We start from the raw sequence: 24357 nt of genomic DNA, 5'->3' as shown, positions 1-24357 counted from the left end.
ACCCCGTGGATGAAAACATGGTTTACTACCAATGACCAGACTGAGACAGATATAATTATGGAGCAAAGTTCTCACATTGTCAACAATGTATTTCCAAGGACTGGGAGAGTGGTGTACATGTAGAAGAGAAGCAGTCATAAACAAAGACGACATTCCTGTGTCAGCTGCCAAGAGGCTCGTCCCATCGCAGTGTAAGCAAAAAGCACACATCATTAGCTGAAAACCCATGTAAAATGTCTCTATTTGCCCATGAAGAGTGGTGTGTGCGGGCGTGTGTGTGGGTGAGTGTGCGTGCAACTATAAAAGATTTGGTTCATCCAAACGGCTCTGCCACACAGACAAACACACAACCAGTACCACCGTCCAGCACCAGAATGCTGTTTAAAACCTCATCTCTCGTCTGACTGTCCCGTGGGGTTAAAAAAACAAAATGTCAATGTTTAAATCCTGTTGATAAAAACGTCCTAGCAACCATCAGTTTCACGATAACAAGAGCCGGGACCACCGGCGGCGGCAGAGCTCTGTGAGGGAGACAGAAGTGCACCTGAGGAGGATGACAGAGCTTTCTGAAGCTCTTCTTCATTTGAAGGTCTTGATGCACTGGCCAAAATCCTTTAAGTGTTCTTACACTGGATTGATTACACAGGCCGTGCCAAGGAGCTGCTGCTGCACAGGGGCCTGTGTTACAGTCAGATTGTCCCAAACAGCACCGTACTGTCTATACTGTGGGCCGTGGTAAAAAAGTAGTGCACCGCTGTAAATAGAGAATAGGGTGCCATTTGGGACGCACATGGAGCCATTCCACTGGAATCTTCCACCCCCCTCCTCCGGCCTCACTAGGACTCTCTCCGTCAACTAGCCGCCCATCTGTCAGAGCACACAGACGTTTATTTCACTTTCACTCCATGTCTTCCCTGATTGTCTGGCACCGCACTGAGCCGTGGAGTTTTGTGTATATCAACAGGCCAACGACACGGTTGCTGCTGCTGTGGCTCTGTCCACAGGACGAAGAAATGTACCGTAGCTACGCTGTGAGGTCATTTTATATTATGTAGATGACACCGTAGCCACTAAACCTCACAGAGGGAATGTTTCAAACAGTCTGCAGCACATCCAGTTCTACCTAATTTAGCGCTGCGACAGCAGGGATGAAGCGTATTGTAGATAGGCTAGATAAGGTATCCCGACATTGGGGGAGAAATGGTTTACTGGATTGGCACGCGGACACACACTGTAAGGCTGACTGATGACAGCAAGGCTTGTGGAGGTATTTATTAGGCTATGGTGTGTTTACTACTTTGGGAAAAGGGATTTTCGAGATAAGGATTGAGTTATTCCATTCTGTTTAATACTAAGGGAAAGGAGTGGAAATACATGTCCTTATACAGGTACCTAGGGTCAATATGCACACACGCTCGGGGCAAGGCTTTCAGGAGCTGAATATATCGGTGTTTACTTCTCTAAAGCCTTGTCAGGTTTTCCTCCACTTCCGACATCCGTTACATTAAGATGGAATGTCTCCGAACATCAACAGCAATTAGAGGTCTCTAGCCATAAGTGCAGTGTGTGTTTGACTGTCTCAGAGTGAATTATTAGTCTAGTTTCAATCTGGAAAAATGCCGGCCATAGTGCCAGGACTCATGGTGGTATGGTAAGTCATTGGGCTGCGGGTGTGTGGGATTGCGTGAACTTGAGTAGCCATGTGTGGTGTACAGTGTGGCAACGGATACAATACGACTCGAAGTGTTGTGGAGACAGACGGCCTGCAGCGTGGCAGTACTCCTGTACTTTCCATTGGCCTGTTCAATGGAATGTTTGGGACCTTTACGCCCTGTGGTGCATTGTGGGACTTACCTGGGCACACGGCCTGCAGGGTGACATGGCTGATCCTCAAGGTGCTGGTCAGGTGCCTCTGGTTGGTGCCAGCAAACAGCAGGTAGAACTCTACATCCTCCTCATCCTCCAAATGATCTTCATCACCAAGCTGCACCGTCAGAAGACACTCACCCTGGAAAAAGACAAGATGGATGGAAATGCAGTTATACTGTACATTTGAGCCACATACTTGGATTGGTTTAACTCAGTTTACTTCTTTAGAGCTTGCATCAGAATGGCAAAGGAAATGACCTACTCTCTAAACTAGGGCTGGGAAATGCCAGGGACCTCATGATACGATATTATCACAATACATAGGTGCTGATACGAAATGTATTGCGATTATACTATATGTATTGCAATTCAGTACTGCGATTTGATTGTGATTCGATGTTCCAAACATATTGTTCTGTATATGTCTGCGGCAGAAAGACAAGAGAGAGCGTGAGGAAATCCGTGTCGGGGATAAAAGTGCTCAAAACATGTTGGCACACTCTTTAAAACATTTCAAAAGAAGACGGAGGATAACCTATCGTTATAACCGACTAGCGCTAGCAAAAAAAAAAAGGATGGGTTTTATTTTTTGCATTTCACAAATGCAATCGGCAAAGATTATATTGCGATACTCTACTGCAGTGTTTCCTCTGCGTTCAATTAAGTGTGGCGCTGCGCCACAGCAGAATCATTCCTGCTACACCAAAAGTAACATAATATATTTCTACCAAACATAGTTTCAATAAAGTTCTGTAATGCACATTCTCTTTTCTTAGTAAATAGATCATCCATTCTGGGTTCAACAGTTCTGAAGGTTATTTAGCTCCGTGCGCTGTTGAAGGCAGCCTGCAACCCAAGAAACACAGCGTGCCTGTGACCAGTGCTCGATACAGACGCTCTGCGGCGCGAAACACAATTCACTTGAATCACCTCAGAGTGCTCCTGCATGAGAAATTGCAAGAAAGGTACATTAGCTTGTTTGTTTGACTAACGTTAGCTAGCTAAGGGCAACAAAAAAAAAATGGTGCATATTTAGTCTGTACTAGTCTGCAGGATTATGTGTTTATTTCTGAGCCAACTCCACCAGGACCTCGACCCAATGGGTCTGGGAGCATTCAACATCAAGGAGGCGGAGGAGAGAGAGACCAGGTGGAGACGACCAAGACCAGGGAGCAGTTCTGGGCTTGGTTCAGAGAGGAGGTGTGTTTTCAAATGCTGTGATGGAACCAATGTTACATCATGTGTGTTGGATTAACTAATTAGGTCATGAATCCATATCTTGTTGGGCTCCAGGACAGCCTAGACCGGAGGTTCCAACCCCTGGAGATTCTGGGGTGTGTTGGGACCTCAGGCTGCGTTCTCAAGTGAGAGGATAAACACCTGTAGTTCAGGGGTTGAAACACCTGTATTTTAGGGGTTGGACCAGCTGACGGCAATGTTACAGCTGGCCTCGCAGTTTGATGAGTGGGGGCAGACTACTCCTGACTATACCCGTGTATTCTGTTAATTCTGAGAGGGACTTCTCTGCAATGAAACGAGTAAGAACATTTAAATGTGAAAGTAGATTGACTCTCTTTGTCCCTCTCCCTTCTCTTATCTTTCTTTCTGTTATTGCAGATCAAAACAGACTTGAGGAACAGACTGCAGGGAGAGCATTCAGCCGGCTCTCCATCAACGCCCCCCCATCAAGGAGCTCAATTACAGGAGGGCATTGGAAATCTTTTCCAAAAGCCCAGAAGAATAAAGTGCTCTGACAAAGGCTGTCAGAACTAGGTTTTTGTCGGAACCTGAAAAGACATTTCCAACGCTCTCCTTTTGTGATGAACATGAATTAGTGGGCTCTAATTCATGTCACTACCACTAACTGCCCCCCACAGCTAACACATTTTCCAGTGGAAACACTGCTCTACTGTATCGATCCCCACCCCCCATCCCTATTCTAAACCAGAGGAGAAACAAACACAGAAATATAGGAGAACAAAAAGACCCACGGGCAGGTATCAGCATCTGTTTATTACGGTAGGAAGAGGCTGTGTTTTATTATAGCACTATCAACCCATCATGTAGGGCAGAATACTCGGCTGAATACATAAAAACAAACCCTGTTAAAACAATAATTACCCTGCCTTACTTAATTACAGCGTATTGCACAAGTGTGTGTGTGTGTGTGTGTGTGTGTGTGTGTGTGTGTGTGTGTGTGTGTGTGTGTGTGTGTGTGTGTGTGTATTATAACGAATGATAATTTTTTTTAGAGACCTCTTTATACTAAGAACTCTTCAAATTGATAGAGCCCCCAGCCTGGAGTTACAACCAGGCTGTGTGCAGTTCTCTGACAGGTCTGTTGTATTTGAGGGACCCAGTGTAAACACATGACTACCTGTCATTCCGCTTCAACCAGCGCATGGTCCAGTGTGACAGACAGCTGCACATATCAGGAGAGGAAGAAGCCTGAGAGGAAGAAGGTAAGATTGGAGGATGACTATGTTTCCTGTTTCCTTATTTCTAGGTTACCCATGGGCCGGTCCAAAGCACTGTACTGCTGGAGCTGTCTGCCTACCGTCTGTTGTTTTCCTCACAGGTCCACATCATATCCACCTTATCACATGCAGCATGAATAACAGATAGGGGGACAGAAAGGTACTGACTAGTCCAAATAACCCATCTCTCTCCTTCAGTGGCAGGATCTTTTCATATAGAAATAAACACTGAAGATGGAAAATGCATGTGGGAAACATAGATGTCATGGGTAAGAAGAATGCATAGTTTACTCAGTCACACGCAAAAAAAAAAAAAATCCCAAATACACGCGACAGGTCCGGAGCTACCAATTGTAGTCTTTGTAGCGGCTAGCTAGCTAGCTTTGTATGTTCAATGACGTACAGTGGGCGTATGTGGACACGACTGTTGACTTTGGACAGACTGCACACATCCTTCAGTGCTGAATGCCAATCAGCTGGTCTGTCTGTGGCTGATGACAAGCGGTTAGAGGAGGAGAGGCACAATACAGGGGAATATAGTATGAAAACCATATAGGCTAACACTGCAGCACATACTTTAACATAAAGCTATGCTTTGAACCAATGGGAAAGCTCTTGCACCGTGTACACTAGCACTGTTTAACATACAGCTGTGCTTAGAACCAACTGCCTGAGGACAGAAAACCCCCAGCCATCCTATGGTTCATCTTGTATACACCACATGACCAGAAGTATGTGGACACCTGCTCGTAGACGCTTGGCATTGCACGTGGTGATCTTAGGCTTGTGTGCGGCTACTCGGCCATGGAAACCCATTTCATGAAGCTCCCGACTAACAGTTATTGTGCTTAAATTGCTTCCAGAGGCAGTTTGGAACTCGGTATTGTGTGTTGCAACCAAGGACAGAGGATTTTAACTTGCTACTCACTTTAGTACAGCGGTCCCGTTCTGTGAGCTTGTGAGCCCTACCAATTCTGTTGGAAAGGTGGCATCCAATGACGGTGCCCTGTTGAAAGTCACTGAGCTTTTCGGTATGGGCCATTTTAATTTTATTTTTTTTCACCTTTATTTAACCAGGTAGGCTAGTTGAGAACAAGTTCTCATTTGCAACTGCGACCTGGCCAAGATAAAGCGTAGCAATTCGACACATACAACAACACAGAGTTACACATGGAATAAACAAAACATACAGTCAATAATACAGTAGAACAAAAGAAAACAAAAAGTCTATATACGGTGAGTGCAAATACAGCCAATGTTTGTCTATGGAGATTGCATGGCTTTGTGCTCGATTGTATATACCTGTCAGCAATGGGTGTGGCTGAAATAGCCAAATCCACTCATTTGAAGGAGTGTCCACATACTTTTGTATACATAGTGTAGGTGCAAAACGTATTTGGCCTGGAGCTCTTTACATTTATGTATGTATCTTAAAAGTCTGTTTTTGTCTATGTGGTAGAGCAGATCATCTGAAAGAAAGACCCTTGTTTTACAGGTAGAGATTAGTAATGGGATCTTTCTGCTGTAACTGCAGCAGCCATTTTCTACATGAGTAGCCGACGGCAACACAAAAAGAGGAGGGTAGCTGGCATGTCTGTCTGCAGCTCCCTTCCTCCCTGTCTTCTGATCGATGTGGAGGACACACCTCCTTAACCTGTTGATGTGTCCTACTCCGTGGTGTTGACATGGCCCTAGGGTGGCAGACGTGGCTTGCTGATTGGTTTACTGGAGCCTGTGCTCTGAACAGAGGCTTCTATTTGGAGATGCCAGTTGGGCGTGATGAGGGAGAAAGAAGTAACTTCATTTTAATTGTTGTTATTTAGAACAGTCAAAAGGTTTTTCCACTATGTAAAAGTGGCTAGGGAGTTAGACAGGTTTTAGACCGAGGTCAAATGACAAAATCCTGTGACACAAAGCTATTAAATCATTTGAGCAGCCAGTATGACTTGTTTGGAAAAGGCTTCAGGACTGTCATCAGCGATATAAAAGGCGATCGGAAGGCCTCTGAGGACAAATATTTTATTTCAAGCAATCAAAAGTACAAAAGGTCACAGTCTAAAACATATCCAAGCAATACAAAGTGAAACCATGAAGTGCTTCTCAACAATGAGAAAGGCTGAAGACAAAAAAAAGACTCGTTGGAAAAAAGAATGAATCACAACATGAGAGTAAAATGCAGTGGTGTTCAGGAGGAAGAGCATGCACAGTAATGGTAAACTGGGCCCTGGGCCACTTCTACTGTAAAAGCCCAATATAGACAACAGGTGTTGAAGCCGAAAGAAAGAGAGCAAGAGCAAAAAGAGAACTAAACCAAAACATTTGCCAATAGACCACCCTGCAGGGGTTTGTGAAATATAATTTTTATGTATCAAAAAGAAAGGAGGACCAAGGCACTCTTCATATAATTCATTAAAATGCCTATATTTGTATGGAATGGAAACCAACTCTGACGTGTTTTGGTTGCATGACCTTTGTCAGGGTGTACTTCATGCAGGAAAAACCCGTAGGAGTTTTTAAACTTCGTTTACCAAAGAGCACCTTGTGTCTACCAAAATCTACTATTGTGTACCTTAGCAGAGCTTCCCTTCCTCCTTTTTTATATACTTTTGATGGATTTGAAAACGTGATTATGAGTTCCAAATTATGTAAGCTACATGTGTACCAGAATCTTGACAGATAAGTTCATAGAACAAATGTCCCAACCATTCCATTAAGAGTCCAACGGTTCCACTGCTCTTGGGTCTGGAGTGGTTTGCCTCTAGTCTAGCGTGTTCTTAGGCATTCTGGGGTTGTTTGTGATGCTGTTCCAGAGATCAACATCAGAGGTAGTTTTAAAAGCTGACTGGAAATAACCCCAGAGAGTGAGTCCAAGGAGGAGCTCCTGACTGGAAATAACCCCAGAGAGAGACAGTCCAAGGAGGAGCTCCTGACTGGAAATAACCCCAGAGAGTGAGTCCAAGGAGGAGCTCCTGACTGGAAATAACCCCAGAGAGAGACAGTCCAAGGAGGAGCTCCTGACTGGAAATAACCCCAGAGAGAGACAGTCCAAGGAGGAGCTCCTGACTGGAAATAACCCCAGAGAGAGACAGTCCAAGGAGGAGCTCCTGACTGGAAATAACCCCAGAGAGAGACAGTCCAAGGAGGAGCTCCTGACTGGAAATAAGCTCCCTGGAAATAAGAGAGAGACAGTCCAAGGAGGAGCTTCTGACTGGAAATAACCCCAGAGAGAGAGACAGTCCAAGGAAGAGCTCCTGACTGGAAATAACCCCAGAGAGAGACAGTCCAAGGAGGAGCTCCTGACTGGAAATAACCCCAGAGAGAGACAGTCCAAGGAGAAGCTCCTAACTGGAAATAACCCCAGAGAGAGACAGTCCAAGGAGGAGCTCCTGACTGGAAATAACCCCAGAGAGAGACAGTCCAAGGAGGAGCTCCTAACTGGAAATAACCCCAGAGAGAGACAGTCCAAGGAGGAGCTCCTAACTGGAAATAACCCCAGAGAGAGACAGTCCAAGGAGGAGCTCCTGCATGGCTGCCTGCTACTGAGGTACTCTAATGACAGACTAACCTTGACACCACTCACACCAAAAAAGACTGGGTGGCTCTCGGGCCCAGTGTGTGTGTGTGTGTGTGTGTGTGTGTGTAAGAGTGTGTTTCCTCCTCTTCAGAGACAGCTGTATTACTCCAAGGGCATAAAGTATCCCGACAGCACACACACCCAGGCTTTCTAGAAGGGCAGGACACAGACTCTGTATTCCTACATTTGCTCTCTTGGCTGGAACAATTACATCAAATCCACGGAGGGCAGGGCATCTGATTGAATTAGCCACACTGTTCCCCTGCTCTAACTTATTTAGCACTTAACCAAGGCCATGACCAGAGTTGTCCCTGACGGCTGAAAATCAGAGCCTTCAAATGAAACAAGTTACAACACACTTATCAGGTGAACAAAACTGCTTTTTCTTGAGCTTGTATGTGCAGGATCCCTTGCTGAAATGGGTCCCTGTACAGACACAACCCAGCCACACTAGCGCACCCCGCACATGTGAATGAGTCACTGTCACGAGTGGCCCCAGCCCTGTTACATTCCTGACTCTCTACTCACACCACACCCAGCGCGAGGGGACCATAGGGCCAGGGGGGGCCAACTCTGAGCTCACCGTCTCATTGTCTAAGGTGAGGAGACAGGAACAGACATAGAAAGAGAGAGTGAGACCAACAGAGGAGAAGGAATGAACTTCTCCATGTGTGTAGCTAGTCACTCCCTCTCTCGTTCTGCAACCCCTAGGGCCTAACCAGCCATGTGTTTCAAAGCGTATCAACTGCTCTCACACCACTTAACTTATAATGTGTTCTTTTAGAACAAGGGGTTACTTGAGTTCAGTTGCTACTTGATTTTTTTTATGTTCACTGTTCAATATTTAGAACAGAAAGGTGGCAGGCGTCACGTAATGCACAGGAGACAGCGGACACACAGGCAGGAAGCTAGCATAAAAGCGTGACCACAGACTGCAGCACATCTCAGTCACGTTGATCTGCAGCTTTCTAGTTCTGAGGAAGGTAAGACAACACCAGGCTGAGTGTAGGAGAGGTACTCCTAGACAATGTGTTAAGGAGGATTCCTGGATTCCTGACAGAATCCTCTAGTTAGCATGGCCCACCACAACAGGCACAAAGAGGGATAGGTCACACGCTTCCAGAGAACGCCGTTTTAGTCACGAGATACACGTCAGTCTTGATTGACGTCAGTAAACTCAGCCAAGTAGAGTTTTAAAGCAAGTGCTGAGCTGCAAAATGAGGTAATACGCAGAGGTGTAAAGTACTAATTACAACTACTCTTGTTAATGTAACTGAGTAGCTTTTCCGAGTATTTTTCCAAATTAGTCATTTTACTTCTACTTGAGTAAAATGTAATTGAAGTAACAGTACCTCTACTTGATGAGGATATTTCAGTTTCCACTCCTGGTGAGTGAGTGAAAGGGGGAGTTTGTGAAATTAGTACTGCACATTAATTTCCTCTTCCTTTTCCGTTGAATGTATGTAACAACATTCAGGTAACCTTAGTGAAATTAGCTAATTATCAAGGTCAATGTTTTTATTTTTAAAGTAACTCAATTACTTTTACCCTGAGTACTTTTTAAATGCTACATTTTACTTTTACTTGAGTCATTTTTTTACTCCAGTAATTTTACTTCTACTTGAATAAAATGTCATTAAAGTCACAATACTTCAGTACTCTTTCCAGCCTTGGTAATACAGCAGGCCACAGATCTGAGGCTAGCTAAGGACTGTATGAATGTATTAGATCAGAGTCGTAATAGCTGATCTCGTGTCTGAGAGCAGAATATCTGTGGTGGAGAGGAGGGCTGGGATCGCATCCTCAGAGTGATCAGGTTCTGTTTGCTTACCTCCCTGTTAATGAGGATGAATCAGCACATATTGCATGAACGACGTCTCCTTCCTAAACCACATCTAGAGTGCTGATTTGACACAGACGTCTCCTGTCTCTGCCCAATTAAAACCCCTGGCTGTCAGAGGAAGACTGGAGCCTGTTCCTACTATATGTCTGATGGCCCTGGGTTTCCTGTTTGGTGTACTGAGCATGCTCAGAAGGCTCTGCCAGGAGGAGAGCCCAGACCTAGCTGTGTGCAGCTGATCCCCTTCTTCGTGTGGCTGCTCGCTGAAATCAGACGCTGCCGGGGCGCACATCACACAGCAACAACCCCCCCCTTCCCCCTCTCTTCAATGTACCCGCTTCCGCTCCACAGGCCGAGCTGAAAGCTCAGCTCAGGGATCCAATGGCAACATGAAGCCAGGCCCCATCCAAAGCCACACCCACACACCCAGTTACAGGCCTCTAGAGCCAACTCATGCTACACACTAACAATAGGCCACGGAGATGGTTGAGATATCCCTAACTCACGCAGGCCTCCCATTCGCATCACCGAGATTGTCACACAGATAACATTGTCCATTGACTCCACTTATGAGCAGGGTTCTAGACCAACTTTTTCAGTTGATGGCACCAGCAGGATTTGGTGGCACCAATTTTCCCCGGCGCTGAACCAGGATAATTTATGACTAGCCATCTTTTAAATTAGCATGCCCGGGAAACGGATGATGTCCGCAACATTTAAACGTTATCTTTCATTTGCGCAAGTAGCCTACAGCCTATAATAGCCTACCCTCCATATACAAATAATTACATTTGAATTAACTTAACAGTATCATATTCACTTTGATTGTTAGGAGGGAGAAAAAAAATAAAACAACGACCACATCAGAAGACCACTTTTGAGCTCTGGGAACAATCATCATAAGAAATTGGAGGGTGTAGTTGCCCTTTAGACTCAATTGCTCGCCTAGTAAGAGACTGTTGTGTTTGGCTAGCTGTACTGTACAATGTACAGCGTAGGTTACATGTGATGGCAGAGTTTGCGAAACAAATGCCCCCCCGCGATTGGTTCAAATCATCATGACATCATTATAGTCCTTATTTTTAGTCAACATTTCATTGGGAAGGTTTTCTGGGAAAGCCTTTAGAAACATTCTTTCAAACAGAGTATGATGACTAAATTGCACACCGCAAATATTCAACCAACTTTTTGAATACCTGGTTTGCATACCCATTGTTGCATACCCATTGTTTTTTGAATACATCTCAATAATAATACACTTTCAAAAAGCGAATTGTGAAGCAAAAACTAACATGACCAGCTAAAAACATTCACTGGCAACCTAAAAACGGTGTCGCACTGCCAAGTCAAAGTGCTTCGGTCACCGTTTTAAGGCCCACTTAGGAATTACTTTCAGTGCCTGACTTGGGCAGGAGCTTACCGGGAACTGAGTCCTGGCACCTCAAATGTTCTACTCCTTGAGTTCCTGCACCTCTTATAGAATATTAGCTCAAACCTATTGTTGGGTTCCTGCACCTAAATATAAACAGTACCCAAAATGAGTACCGGCACCTATTTCAGTGCAAGTCAAGCACTGGTTACTTTACAGAGATGGGTCATATGTCACATTTCCCTCCCTGCCTGGATGCATCAACATGTTTTGTCTTAAAAAATTACAAATTTAAAGAACAACATAACAAAGTCAAAGCAAATCTTTAACTTATTTAACCCACACATTCTGTTCTAGGATACGAGCAGCAATACTAAACTATGTTTACAAAGCAGACTTGGTATCACTAAGACAATAGGGCGAGGACCTCGCCACCAGCACAGACAACACACGGCCATTATATATCCATGTTCAGATAGACCAGACGGTCTGGTTTAACACACAGGGTGAACATGGACAACCAGCTTTACCGGGAGGTACAGCCTGCATGTTTAAACAGAGTCTAACAGGTTTGCCACATAATCTAGTAACAGTGTTATGTCTCCAGCCCAGCCACCCTTGTGACACGTGGGCACCTCATACCCCGTGTAAATCGAATGGAACATGCTCGAACCCAAACAAAGCACCAACATGCAATTATCCAGCACAGCCCTTACAACCCACCCTCATCGTCACAGAGAACAGACAGGCCTCTATCTATCACTCACTCAACCCAATGTTATGTACACATACATCTTATGTACGATCTATCTATATAATGAATGCAATTCTCTATTTTATTCTTAGGTTCCTTTAATCCAAATATTTCAACAACACTATATAATTTACATGTCACCAAAATATAACTTTTAATTAGCAATAGAAAATAGCCATAATATGTTTTGATGCTTTGAATCCATTTCCTCAGATGCAGCAGACAGATTTGGGATTAAAGTGGAGTACTTACATATAGCGGAGCTTGCTGTGGATTTAGTTTCATGACACTGGACACTGTGGAGAGAGGAGAGAGACCATCAGTGTTGCAGTAGTAAACCCAGAAGCAGAGGGCAGCATGAGGTAAGCAGCCATTATACAGCCTCACGCTACCACTTCTCTGTATCAGTCCACACAATCGGCCAACAGCCTGAGTCAGCCCACGGATGGCGGTTTGGCCTGCAGCAACACCAGGCTTGGGATCAGACGAGGCATTTAACAGACAAAAATCAGGCCTAATAACCATAATTAAGAGCACATTACAGTAACTTAGTTGCCTGGGCCTTTAATGGCCACCCTGTTTCTCCCTTTCCCCTTTTCTCTAAACTAAGGCGTCTAGCTGGTGGGTCGTTTCATATGATTCCGTTCACTTACTGACTGCACCCCTTTTGATTCGAAACGAAGCCATCCATACATGTTTGACCATTGTAGAAGTGGTCAGAAAGTTACTTTTTGAACCGAACTGCTAAAACATTCAGGAGATTGAGGTGCTCAAAGTTAGAGGTGCTCAAAGTTAGGCCATGTTGCATAAAACCCACCCCACCATTAGACACCATGTCTTCACCACTGAAAAAGATAAACGGTTGAGTCTGATACCAATGTGAAAGCTTACAAACAGCTATTTGATGATTTATTGAGAAGAGAGAAAAAAAAAGTGTTTTAATGAAACTTGTGTCATAATCTGAGGTGTTTGTGTTGTGCCTTCCATCGGTTGAGACACAGCATACTCTTGAATCCAAGATGGGTGTCGCGTATTGGCTGATAAATGGACTCAAATGTGAATAAACGTTCAAACTTTCAAATGCTACCACAAAGATGGTTGGAGGTCCACACATCAGAGAATGTTGACTTAAGTAGGAATATCCATTGTTTCTAAATCAAAACAGTCACTCCTCCATGGGAACCGTATTGAAATCACAGAAATATAGATAATAGAATAGACATCTCCATTCAATTTGGCATTTGATGGTGGATGGACCAGCGGCCATCTTTCCGGTAGTAATTGGATGTAAAAGTTTCAATTCAATTTATATTTCAATGGTGTACCAGCAAAATTGCAGTGGTCTGAAGACTTGAAATGACACCTTGAACTCAAGAGTATGCTGCATCTCAACCGTTGGCGGTCACAACACAAACACCTCAGACGACGTAACATGGATGATATGGTGGGGTGGGTTTTATGCAAACTGGGTCCATTTGGAGGCTCTCTATCTCCTGAATGTTTTGTCATTCAGGTCCAAAAAGTCCCTTCCTGACCACTTCTACCACTCAGCACATGAAAGGTTTCATTCAAATCAAAAGGCGTGCAGTCAGAAAGTAAATGAAATCATATGGAATGACCCTGCTTTCTTTCTCTGTGTAGAACGCTGCAGACTGAGAGAGAGACAATTCCTGAGGTTTGGGCTTTTGTTGTTGATGAATAAGGTCTAAATAGTTTAGTATTTTGTGAGCTGTTTTTATTGCCTGGCTACCCAGACTCCTTGCTCCCGCCAAACACTACGCCACGCCCACGGACGTTAGTTTCTTCTCTGGCAATGAGTCTGGATCTGAGTACCTCCCGACCCTTCACCGAATGTGAACACATTCTGGGCCATCTGATAGGTCCAGAAAACGATGGGGTGGGCCAGAGCAGAACACACAAGCGTTGATAGGTTAGAGATGATCCAATCGATGATGACTTTGTTTTCTACAACGCCCCTCGTCAGCACAAACAACTTCAAGGCTGGCACTCTCAGACTAAAGTACACTATATATACAAAAGTATGTGGACACCCCTTCAAATTAGTGGACTCAGCTATTTCAGCCACGCCCATTGCTGACAGGTGTATAAAATCGAGCACACCGCCATGCAATCTCCATAGATAAACATTGGCAGCAGATTGGCCTTACAGAAGAGCTGAGTGACTTTCAGTGTTGCACCGTCATAGGATAACAACTTTCCAACAAGTCAGTTTGTCACATTTCTGCCCTGCTAGAGATGCCCCAGTCAACTGTAAGTGCTGTTATTGTGAAGTGGAATTGGTAGGCCACACAAGCTCACAGAACGGGACTGCAGGGTGCTGAAGAGCATATAAATCGTCTGTCCTCTGTAGCAACATTCACCACTGAGTTCCAAACTGCCTCTGGAAGCAACGTCAGCACAATAACTGTTCATCGGGAACTTCATAAAATGGGTTTCCATGGCCGAACAGCCGCACACAAACCTAAGATCACCATGTGCAATGCCAAGTGTCGGCTGGAGTGGTGTAAAGCTCACCACCATTGGACTCTGGAGCAGTGGAAACGCGGCCTCTGGAGTGATGAATCACGCTTCACCCTCTGGCAGTCCAATGTACAAATCTGGGATTGGTAGAAGCCAATTGGTAGAAGCCAAACTTGCCCCAATGCATATTGCCAACTGTAAAGTTTGGTAGAGGAGGAATAATGGTCTGGGGCTGTTTTTCATGGTTGGGCTAGGCCCCTTAGTTCCAGTGAAGGGAAATCTTAACGCTACAGCATACAATGACATTCTAGACAATTTTGTGCTTCCAACTTTGTGGCAACAGTTTGGGGAAGGCCCTTTGTTGTTTCAGCAAGACAATACCTGCGTGCACAAAGCGAGGTCCATACAGAAATGGCTTCTCGAGATCATTGTGGAAGAACTTGACTTGCCTGCTCAAAGCCCTGATCTCAACCCCATCAAGCACCTTTGGGATGAATTGGAACGCCGACTGCGAGCCAGGCCTAATCGCCCAACATCAGTGCCGACCTCACTAATGCTCTTGTGGCTGAATGGAAGCAAGTCCCCGCAGCAATGTTCCAACATCTAGTGGAAAGTCTTCCCAGAAGAGTGGAGGCTGTTATAGTAGCAAAGGGGGGACCAACTCCATATTAATGCCCATGATTTTGGAATGAGATGTTCGATGAGCAGGTATCCACCTATTTTTGGCGATGTAGTGAGTGTAGCGAACGACAGAGCAGCGGAATAATTTAGTGTGAGTCGTCAGGCTACTGTTTTCATGGACTGGAGGTTTAAAACATGTCTGTGTAGATGTGGTGGAACTTCACTCCTTTGAGCAGGTGATTCCTTTGCCTCAGTTTCATGTAAAATCTCAGATCCAAAATGATTGGCACCCTTGATAAAGATGACCAAAAAAGACTATTAAATAAATAATACAACTACTAATCTGTACTGTATGCTACAAAAATGCGATCAAAAATATACAATAATATACTTTTTTTCAATCATATAATATTGCTCAGTATTTGTATTATTTATTTTCTAGTCTTTTTTTTGCTCGTCGTTATCATTGGTGCAAATAATTATGGGCCTGACTGAAGTGCGAAATGAAAACAAAATCATCATCACCAAAATCATAATCATGTAATACCCTGATCCAAAGTCAGCTGGTCTGTGTGATGTGGCTCTGTTCAAAGCAGCAACAGGAAGTGTCTCCATTGAGAAGTGAACAGAGAGGCCTAACAGTCCTGGCTGGCACGAGCCCTGCCATTCATCCCAAACATGTCACTTTGCATTACAAGTAGAGTCTCATAGATATGAACAGGAAGACAGGCAGAGCAACTGTGCAGGGACACTGACCACAACAGACAATGTTGCACTACAGTGAGCAATGAATATCTTCTAAGGAGACAGTCACATTACTTTTCCAACTGCAATGCTTACTTCCTCTTTAACTTTGTTTCCTCATGCACTGTGAACTCACTTTGAACTTGGACCAGTTATTATATTATCTTTGATCAATGCATAAAACCACACAAACACGCTTGAGGCTGCCTGCTTTTGTGCAGAGAGTGACGCAGAAACACGCCTCCCCACAGGTTTATGTTTTGAGAGAACAGAGCAGGCCGTGTTTTATTGTCACATACACCAGGTACGTGCAGTGCAGTGAAATGTGTTTTACAGGCTCAGCCACAGTAGTATGGTGCCCATGGAGCAAATGAGGGTTACGTGCCTTACTCAATGGCCATTCAACCAATTTTTCACCTTGTCGGCTCGGGTATTCAAACCAGCAACCTTTTGTTTACTGGCCCAACGCTTCTGGCCCAATGCTCGCCCTTGCCATGCTGGAGTATCTCACGAGAGCTGGCGAGCGTGATACCCACCTATAACAGGGTGTTGGGGTCTAACCAGCTCTACCCGGGCCTTACACAGACTCCAACAACAACACTGAACTAGTCACAACTAACCTCTTTATTGTATCATTGGGGAAAATGTCCGCTCTCGTCAACCCATTACAGCATCCATTTCATCTGTGAAGCAACCGCTCAATGGGAGCCTAGAGCTGAGTAAATAGAAAACCCATCCTACTTATTGTTATCTTGTCCACCTTCTGTCTACATAAGATGATAATCCACCCCCACTATTGTTTAGCAATCAGCTTCAAGTCACATTCTGCAGGGGGGAGTTTAAAGAGGCAATCTGATTATTGAGTCTCAAGTCACACGGTGTACCCATGTCCACCAACAAAATGAAAAGCGGATTTAAACAGACTTTAAACTGAATTGCAGTCTTGCAGGTGCCGGTCAGTCACATAGAGGGGCTCGCTAATCCTGCACTGTGAAGTCAAAGTTCCAGCTAGAATTCCCTTCAACAACCACCAGCACAACTACACAGACCATAACTCTGCCCAACCCCCACTCTATAAGCCACTTCTGCAGCTCAAGCCCCAGCCCCACTCTGCTCTCGTCAAAGCTCACATCCCAGTCCTAGCTTAACACCAACCACCCTGAGTCCCAGGCTCTGCCTCAGCCCCAGTTTCAGCCCCCGCTCTAGGCTCCAACTCCATCCCCAGCCTCAGCGCCAGGCCAACCCTCAGCCCCAGACAGGAACCAGACAGCCTGGCCTGCTGCTGCTGGCCTCACACTAAGCAGGTGCTGGTTTAACATGTAACTTGGTCCAAATACATCATCCACCTATTGAGCAGTGAAGTGATCACCATCAGCGAGGAGCATCTCTATCTCTACCAGCAGCCAGGACCAGGCAGGGACAGAGGGTGGAAGGAAGGCAGAGTGGTGAACAGTGTACTGCTGAACATGGCTACAGAGGGGAGATTGAGAATGACGAAGGAAAAGAAACAGCAAAAAGAGGCAAAAAACCCTCTAGGATGGGCCAGGAGAGTGACTGTAGCAGCGAACTGCAGAATCAGCATTACGGTTGCGGTTTTCCACACCATATCAATTTCTTAAGGCATTCACACAAAAAAAGGGGTGGGGGAGGGGGTTGTGTGCCTTGGCTAGCTCTCTGGCACCGCTGAAACTCGACCTGTACATTTGGTCAGCTCCAAAACCCCCACAAAAAAACACTATTCTAATTAGGGAGAGGACAGGACAGAACAGGAAGTGGGGGTCCGGACAACAGGAAGCTCAGTGTCAGCTCAGCATCATGAATAAATCAGGAGGAGTGAGGGGGCATCCATCATGGGGCAGGTCCTGCTCTCTATTCCTGGATCCGTTTCTAGTTCTTTCCTCAGTAAATGGGCTACTGTTGGAGTCAGACATACAGACGGGATAGAGGGATAATCAACTGCCTCTAATTATACCCACTGATCTCACCCTGACGCTCTAAGCCCTCACAGCCAGACAGAGGGACGGACACACACAGCCCTATATATCGACTGACTGACTCCCACAAAGAGCTTGAACTCTGACCTATTAAGCATCTGGACATCCCCTGGCTGTCAAAAAGCTGTGAGGAAAGGAGATGCTAGCCAAGCGTGTCTTTCAGAATTTCACACTCTACATGCTTAGAAAAAAGGATTCCAAGCGTGTTCTTTGGCTGTCCCCATAGGAGAACCCTTTTTGGTTCCAGGTAGAACCCTTTTTGGTTTCAGGTAGAACCCTTTTTGGTTCCATGAAGAACCCTCTGAGAAAAGGGTTCTTCATGGAATGTAAAAGGGTTCTATCTGAAACCAAAAAAAAGTTATTCGAAGGGTTCTCCTATGAGGACAGCCGAAGAACCATATTAGGTTCTAGATGGCACCTTTTTTTTCCTAAGAGTGTACCATGCAGAATCTTTTTGTCTAAAAATCCTGAAGTTAAAACTACGTCAAAATAGCACATACAGTATAGCTAGAACAAGAGAGTGATGATAGCAGCACGATTTCCACTGTATCAAGAAACACTGTAACATGTTTCACATTAGTCGTATGTCCCCTGATTAATCCTTAAAAACAGGCCAGGGTACCTATGGTGCATGACGGAGCACTGCCTGGGGATTATTCTACATATCTAGAAAAATACCCATTATTAAGCAACAACATCCTGTGATCTTCAAAGGGAGAGAGGGGAGAGGGCCTGGCTGGGCAACGGGCTGCAATTTTTTCGCAATAGACCACAGAACACAGAAGCCTTTAGCCCAAGCAAACCAGTACTGTTTTCAATCAAAATGGCTGCTACAGTTATGCAAGCAATGCTTTTGTCAACACAACAATTATGCTTGTACTTTTGGTTTTGCAGTCTCTCATCCCAAAAATTAGCGACGGCATTAAAAAAGGACCAGTGACTCGTTCTGCGCTCGAAAACATTTCAGCAAAAGGCTAGAGACTGCTTATTGGTGATAAAGACGACAAGGAGTCTGACAAACCCCGACACAACTAACATATTAACTCTGTGTTTGTGTACATCCTCGGGTTGTTGTCTCCGTCTGTGTGGATGAGAGGCGTGTGTGTGGAGTTGATTTGCTCTGCAACCACAGCCTCAGTGGCCCCATAAGAACTTTAGTTTGATGAACTGTGGTGGTGGTGAACTCAAATGGGTAATCAGCAAACAGAGGACACATACCTCAGTGTCGTAGAAAGAATAGCTGGTCCGCAACAAGAACTAGGTCAGTGAGTTTAACTTCATTCAGCTATCTGTTGAAATACAAAGCAGCAACACGGACTGTTTGGGCAGGTTGCAAAGTCTGTCAGGTTAGAAACCTAGAAGCAGAGTGTTCCACTAAACAAAAATGGAGAACTATGGTCAATCCCAGAACGTGTGGGGAACTGTGAGTTCAGTAGCTAAGGCCAGAGCCAAACACCCATTTGTTTAGTCTGGGTAAATTCGTCAAAAAACACTCTTCAGCTCTACCTCGGCTCCCTGGTCTCTGTTAGGGGGGAATTAACTGCACTTAAACTGTCTCCTCTTAATAAAATCATAAAGCACAACAGTTCTGGCGCACAACTAACATACTGCAAATATAAGGCGAGGGAGGACCCTAGTAGTAAGTCTAGGGAGAAGAGACAGCATTAATGTAGTGTAGTTTCAGCCTAGGTAAGCCAATTCCCTGTTGCACCACACAATTACCAGGGAAGTATATTATTGTGTGGATGTGGATGATGCTAAGACTGCACCATGAATGACATGAAGCCTGAAATAGGATAAGGTGATTACGGATTAGCTGGCTACTTGCTAACCCATTCATTACATTACATTTGATTAGCTTTAACCCTCCGTCATCTGCACACGTAGTAATTATATGAAAAGCATGGCAGCTATGAGGTATCCTGGTGTCAGAGCACGGCTGGAGCCCTGGTGGAGACTTTCAGGCTGTTAAATGTGCATGCCTCCGTCATGGTGGAGACTCTCAGGCTGTTATATGTCCATGCCTCCGTCATGGTGGAGACTTTCAGGCTGTTATATGTCCATGCCTCCGTCATGGTGGAGACTTTCAGGCTGTTACATGTCCATGCCTCCGTCATGGTGGAGACTCTCAGGCTGTTATATGTGCATGCCTCCGTCATGGTGGAGACTCTCAGGCTGTTATATGTCCATGCCTCCGTCATGGTGGAGACTCTCAGGCTGTTATATGTGCATGCCTCCGTCATGGTGGAGACTCTCAGGCTGTTATATGTCCATGCCTCCGTCATGGTGGAGGAATGCGTGAACAATCTGAGCTACAGGGGCTGATGCTCATTCACAAGGGCCTGCAGAAATAGTCTGGATGTCAATGTCCCCTTCCTGGTGGTTTTGGACTGTGTGTGTGTGTGTGTGTGTGTGTGTGTGTGTGTGTGTGTGTGTGTGTGTGTGTGTGTGTGTGTGTGTGTGTGTGTGTGTGTGTGTGTGTGTGTGTGTGTGTGTGTGTGTGTGTGTGTGTGTGTGTGGCTACAGAGCTGACTCAGAGGGATAACAGTACATGGAGGGCTGGATCGCGTACACACACACCCCTTGTGGCACCAACAGGATGTAGCATGTGGGACAGTCTCTAGGGGACTTCCCCCTGGAACATGAAAGCCTTTGTACTGTGGGCCAGTCAGGCCCTCTGAGAGGTCAGGGGTCATGTGCAGCTAAGGTCATCCCCCGAAGGCAGATAGATAGCAGCATTACACAACTGGTTACGTAGCTTATACCAATATGCAGGAAAACAGGCATGACAAAGGATATGGGCTATTTGTGTTTCTCTTAATCAAAGCCTGGATGTGTCTCTATGAACAAGCAGTCATGCGGTAGGAACACACCATTAAGTTACATATGTGCATATGGTTACCTTAAGGAACCATTCACTAGGGAAATACCAGCTTAACTGAACACCTTCAAAGCTCTCCAGCTTATCTACTCTACCATGACAGGTTTCCAATTTTGGCAAATAATGTTTCATGCATTCAATACCTTTTTTTTTTGAACTATTACACTTGTTTACCATCGACTGTGGGATTCACAGTCTACTTAATGCCATGCTAGCGTCTGTCTGTCACTCAAAGAGATATTGAAGCGGCCAACAGTTCATGTAAACTTTCATGTTCGGGAAAGTAGACTCCCTAGCCTTACCTGATACCACTGGCGCCACTGTGAGCCAGGTAATAGCAAGGTCATCTTTCTACCACACACACCAAATAACAGACAGACAGACCATGTATTCTACAGCGACACTTGCGTTGCTGCAAGCAGAATGCAAACGGCGCCGGGCTGAAAAATGACGGCAAACATCTGGGATTTTCTCGTAACAGCTGATCAGAGAGTTATGATATCGTTACGAAGCTTAAAATCTTCTCTTTTCTACCGTATAGATCTTAAATGTGTATTCTGTGGTCCTGTTAATGATAGAGCAAGTTACATATGTTTTACACATTTGTAAATAAAACAGTTATTCTCATGTTCATTCACCTGTGACCTGCTAATTGCAAATGTAAATTAAATCCATTCGTCTACTTTTCTGGATGAAGGGAAAATTGTTTGAGGTGCATATATCCATTTTGTCAGGTTATTGTTTATGCTAACTACCCATTGGGCACAGACGTCATATCAACCTCTAGTTTTTATTTACATTTGGTTCAGCTAACGTGAATTCAACGTGAAATTAACAAAACATTTCACCATGTTATTGGATTTAGGTTCAATGTTGGGTGAAAAAAACCACCAAATTCCTTTACTTTGATGACTATTTGCATATCCAATCCGTTTTCCACATTGATTCAACGTCATTAGATCAATTTTTTTTTTTTTTAATTACGTGGAAACAACGTTGGTGCAACCAGTTTTTGCCCAGTGGGTAGCTAGCTTCGTTAATGTTAGTTGTCACTCAGGGGATGCCAGCGTCAAACTATGTAGAGACGCCCATGACCACTGAGAGGAAGAGCCGAGTATCTCTGACGACCAACCTTTTTAAGGCTACACGCAAGCGCAAACTATGAAATCACTCAATTAAATGAATGTAGGAGTCAGGAATGCGCGTGTGTAACAACTATTTTTATGCATTTCAATGAAGGGGAAGGTAGGCACTGCATACAGCAATGTTGCCTGTTGCCCCTCCTGAGGTTTTGATGCAGTTTTAGCAAATATGGGGATTTTGAGCATACCGACCACCAGAATCTTTGAGGTAAAAACAATGTAACATTTATATATCATTTTCTTTTTTATTTGGCTTTTCATAACAGCTATTTTGATTAAATTATGACAAGACAAAGACTGCATGTCACCAAAGTTTCCTCAAATCTTTTGGAGGACTGAGCAAATTTCAGGTTTGCCCGGGCGCAAACATGATTATTGTTCAAATGTGTTTACTGTGAACACTGAGGCTGTACCCATTTTAAGTTACAGTTTTATACACCTCCTGAGGAACTCTTTTTTTCAAATTTCGCCTAAAATGACATACCCAAATCTAACTGCCTGTATGTAGCTCAGGACCTGAAGCAAGAATATGGCAGCAGTGTATGTGCAAAGTTTTAGACTGATTCAAAGAACCATTGCATTTCTGTTCAAAATGTTGTATCAAGACTGCCCAAATGTGCCTAATTGGTTTATTAATACATTTTCAAGTTCATAACTGTGCGCTCTCCTCAAACAATAGCATGGTATTCTTTCACTGTAATAGCTACTGAAAATTGGACAGTGCAGTTAGATTAACAACAATTTAAGCTTTCTGCCCATATCAGATCTGTCTATAAGATCTGTCTGTAAGATGACTAGAAATACACACATTTTGTGCTCTTGCAGGATGCAACCACTCCCTAATTGTTGACTAGAAACGACCCATAACTGGGATAATAATTCACTAACTAGCAAAGAATATGAACAAATGTGCACAGGTGGGTAGATGCAGCTCTGGTTTTGATATCAAAACAAGCGCATCTATTTGCGACCACTAATGCTTAAAAATCTGACTATGTGACGAGGATCGGAGCTGGAGCGAGATTCCCGAAGGCTGGTGCGTCGGCCTTCTCGCCCAGTCCAATATAAATATTTTCAGCGAGAAACTGATAGAACACACAGGTGCAAAATCAAGGTAACTTACAAAGATGAGGACGACCAAGAGCAAGAGAGGGAGTGCAGTGATGTAGAGTCCACAACTAAAGAATCATTGTGGAATCTGAAAAGACACCTATCCCCAAAGCATGATGGTGTACCTACCGCATGCACATGCTAAGAGAAAGGAACGAGGTTGGTAGATAACTAAGTGTGTCATTGTTGCAAAGCTTTTAGTTTCCTTCATGTTTGTTATATTATCTATACAATAAGCCATAATTGATTTTGGCCCAATAGACCTGGCATCTTCCAACATTCAAGGTGCTCTCCGTTTTGATTGGGTTATTTTGCCTAAAAACCTTAAGGCCAACGTATAGAAGAAATAACAACTCCGCATCCCTGCCCAGCCTGGCAAGAGTGACCAAAAGGGTGTTTAGCATCCCCAGTGGCTCTGCAGGTGTGGAGAGGATATTCTCTACTGCTGACCTGCTCTCCAGGCACCATCGCATGAGCCTGAAGCTACACACTCTGGCCAAACACATCTTTCTAAAAAAACAAGTATTCAAAGGCACTGTATACTGAGCCTAATAATGATTTTTGTTTTTTGTTTCATTTGTGTTTAATTCTAGTTATAAACTGGGTGGTTCGAGCCCTGAATGCTGATTGGCTGACAGCCATGGTATATCAGACTGTATACCACTAAATTTTATCAGCATATCGATTGCGCAACCAGGGGTGGAAAGACCCTGGATCATTGTTACTCTAACTTCCGCGACGCATATAAGGCCCTGCCCCGCCCCCCTTTCGGAAAAGCTGACCACGACTCCATTTTGTTGATCCCTGCCTACAGACAGAAACTAAAACAAGAAGCTCCCACGCTGAGGTCTGTCCAACGCTGGTCCGACCAAGCTGACTCCACACTCCAAGACTGCTTCCATCACGTGGACTGGGAGATGTTTCGTATTGCGTCAGACAACAACATTGACGAATACGCTGATTCGGTGTGCGAGTTCATTAGAACGTGCGTTGAAGATGTCGTTCCCATAGCAACGATTAAAACATTCCCTAACCAGAAACCGTGGATTGATGGCAGCATTCGTGTGGAACTGAAGGCGCGAACCACTGCTTTTAATCAGGGCAAGGTGTCTGGTGACATGACTGAATACAAACAGTGCAGCTATTCCCTCCGCAAGGCTATCAAACAAGCTAAGCGCCAGTACAGAGACAAAGTAGCATCTCAATTCAACGGCTCAGACAGAAGAGGCATGTGGCAGGGTCTACAGTCAATCACGGACTACAGGAAGAAACCCAGCCCAGTCACGGACCAGGATGTCTTGCTCCCAGGCAGACTAAATAACTTTTTTGCCCGCTTTGAGGACAATACAGTGCCACTGACACGGCCTGCAACGAAAACATGCGATCTCTCCTTCACTGCAGCCGAAGTGAGTAAGACATTTAGACGTGTTAACCCTCGCAAGGCTGCAGGCCCAGACGGCATCCCCAGCCGCGCCCTCAGAGCATGCGCAGACCAGCTGGC

General features: G+C 44.7%; 1 protein-coding gene across 8 annotated transcripts in view; it reads right to left on the bottom strand.

Annotated features, from left to right (window-relative positions):
- LOC112218424 (A-kinase anchor protein 13) overlaps positions 1–24357 on the bottom strand; it is a 100715-nt gene that overhangs the window by 65647 nt on the left and 10711 nt on the right. For all 8 annotated transcript variants that reach the window (XM_042301445.1, XM_042301449.1, XM_042301451.1 and 5 more), the window contains exons 2-3: positions 12136–12179; positions 1855–2008 (exon numbers count right to left, since the gene is read on the bottom strand). In XM_042301445.1, coding sequence (XP_042157379.1) covers positions 1855–2008; positions 12136–12168 — 187 coding nt within the window. In that variant the 5' untranslated portion in view covers positions 12169–12179. The remainder of the gene's footprint in view (positions 1–1854; positions 2009–12135; positions 12180–24357) is intronic.

Source organism: Oncorhynchus tshawytscha, linkage group LG19, assembly GCF_018296145.1.
Source record: "Oncorhynchus tshawytscha isolate Ot180627B linkage group LG19, Otsh_v2.0, whole genome shotgun sequence".
Taxonomy (NCBI): Eukaryota; Metazoa; Chordata; class Actinopteri; order Salmoniformes; family Salmonidae; genus Oncorhynchus; species Oncorhynchus tshawytscha.
This window is presented reverse-complemented; position numbering and strand designations above follow the sequence as displayed.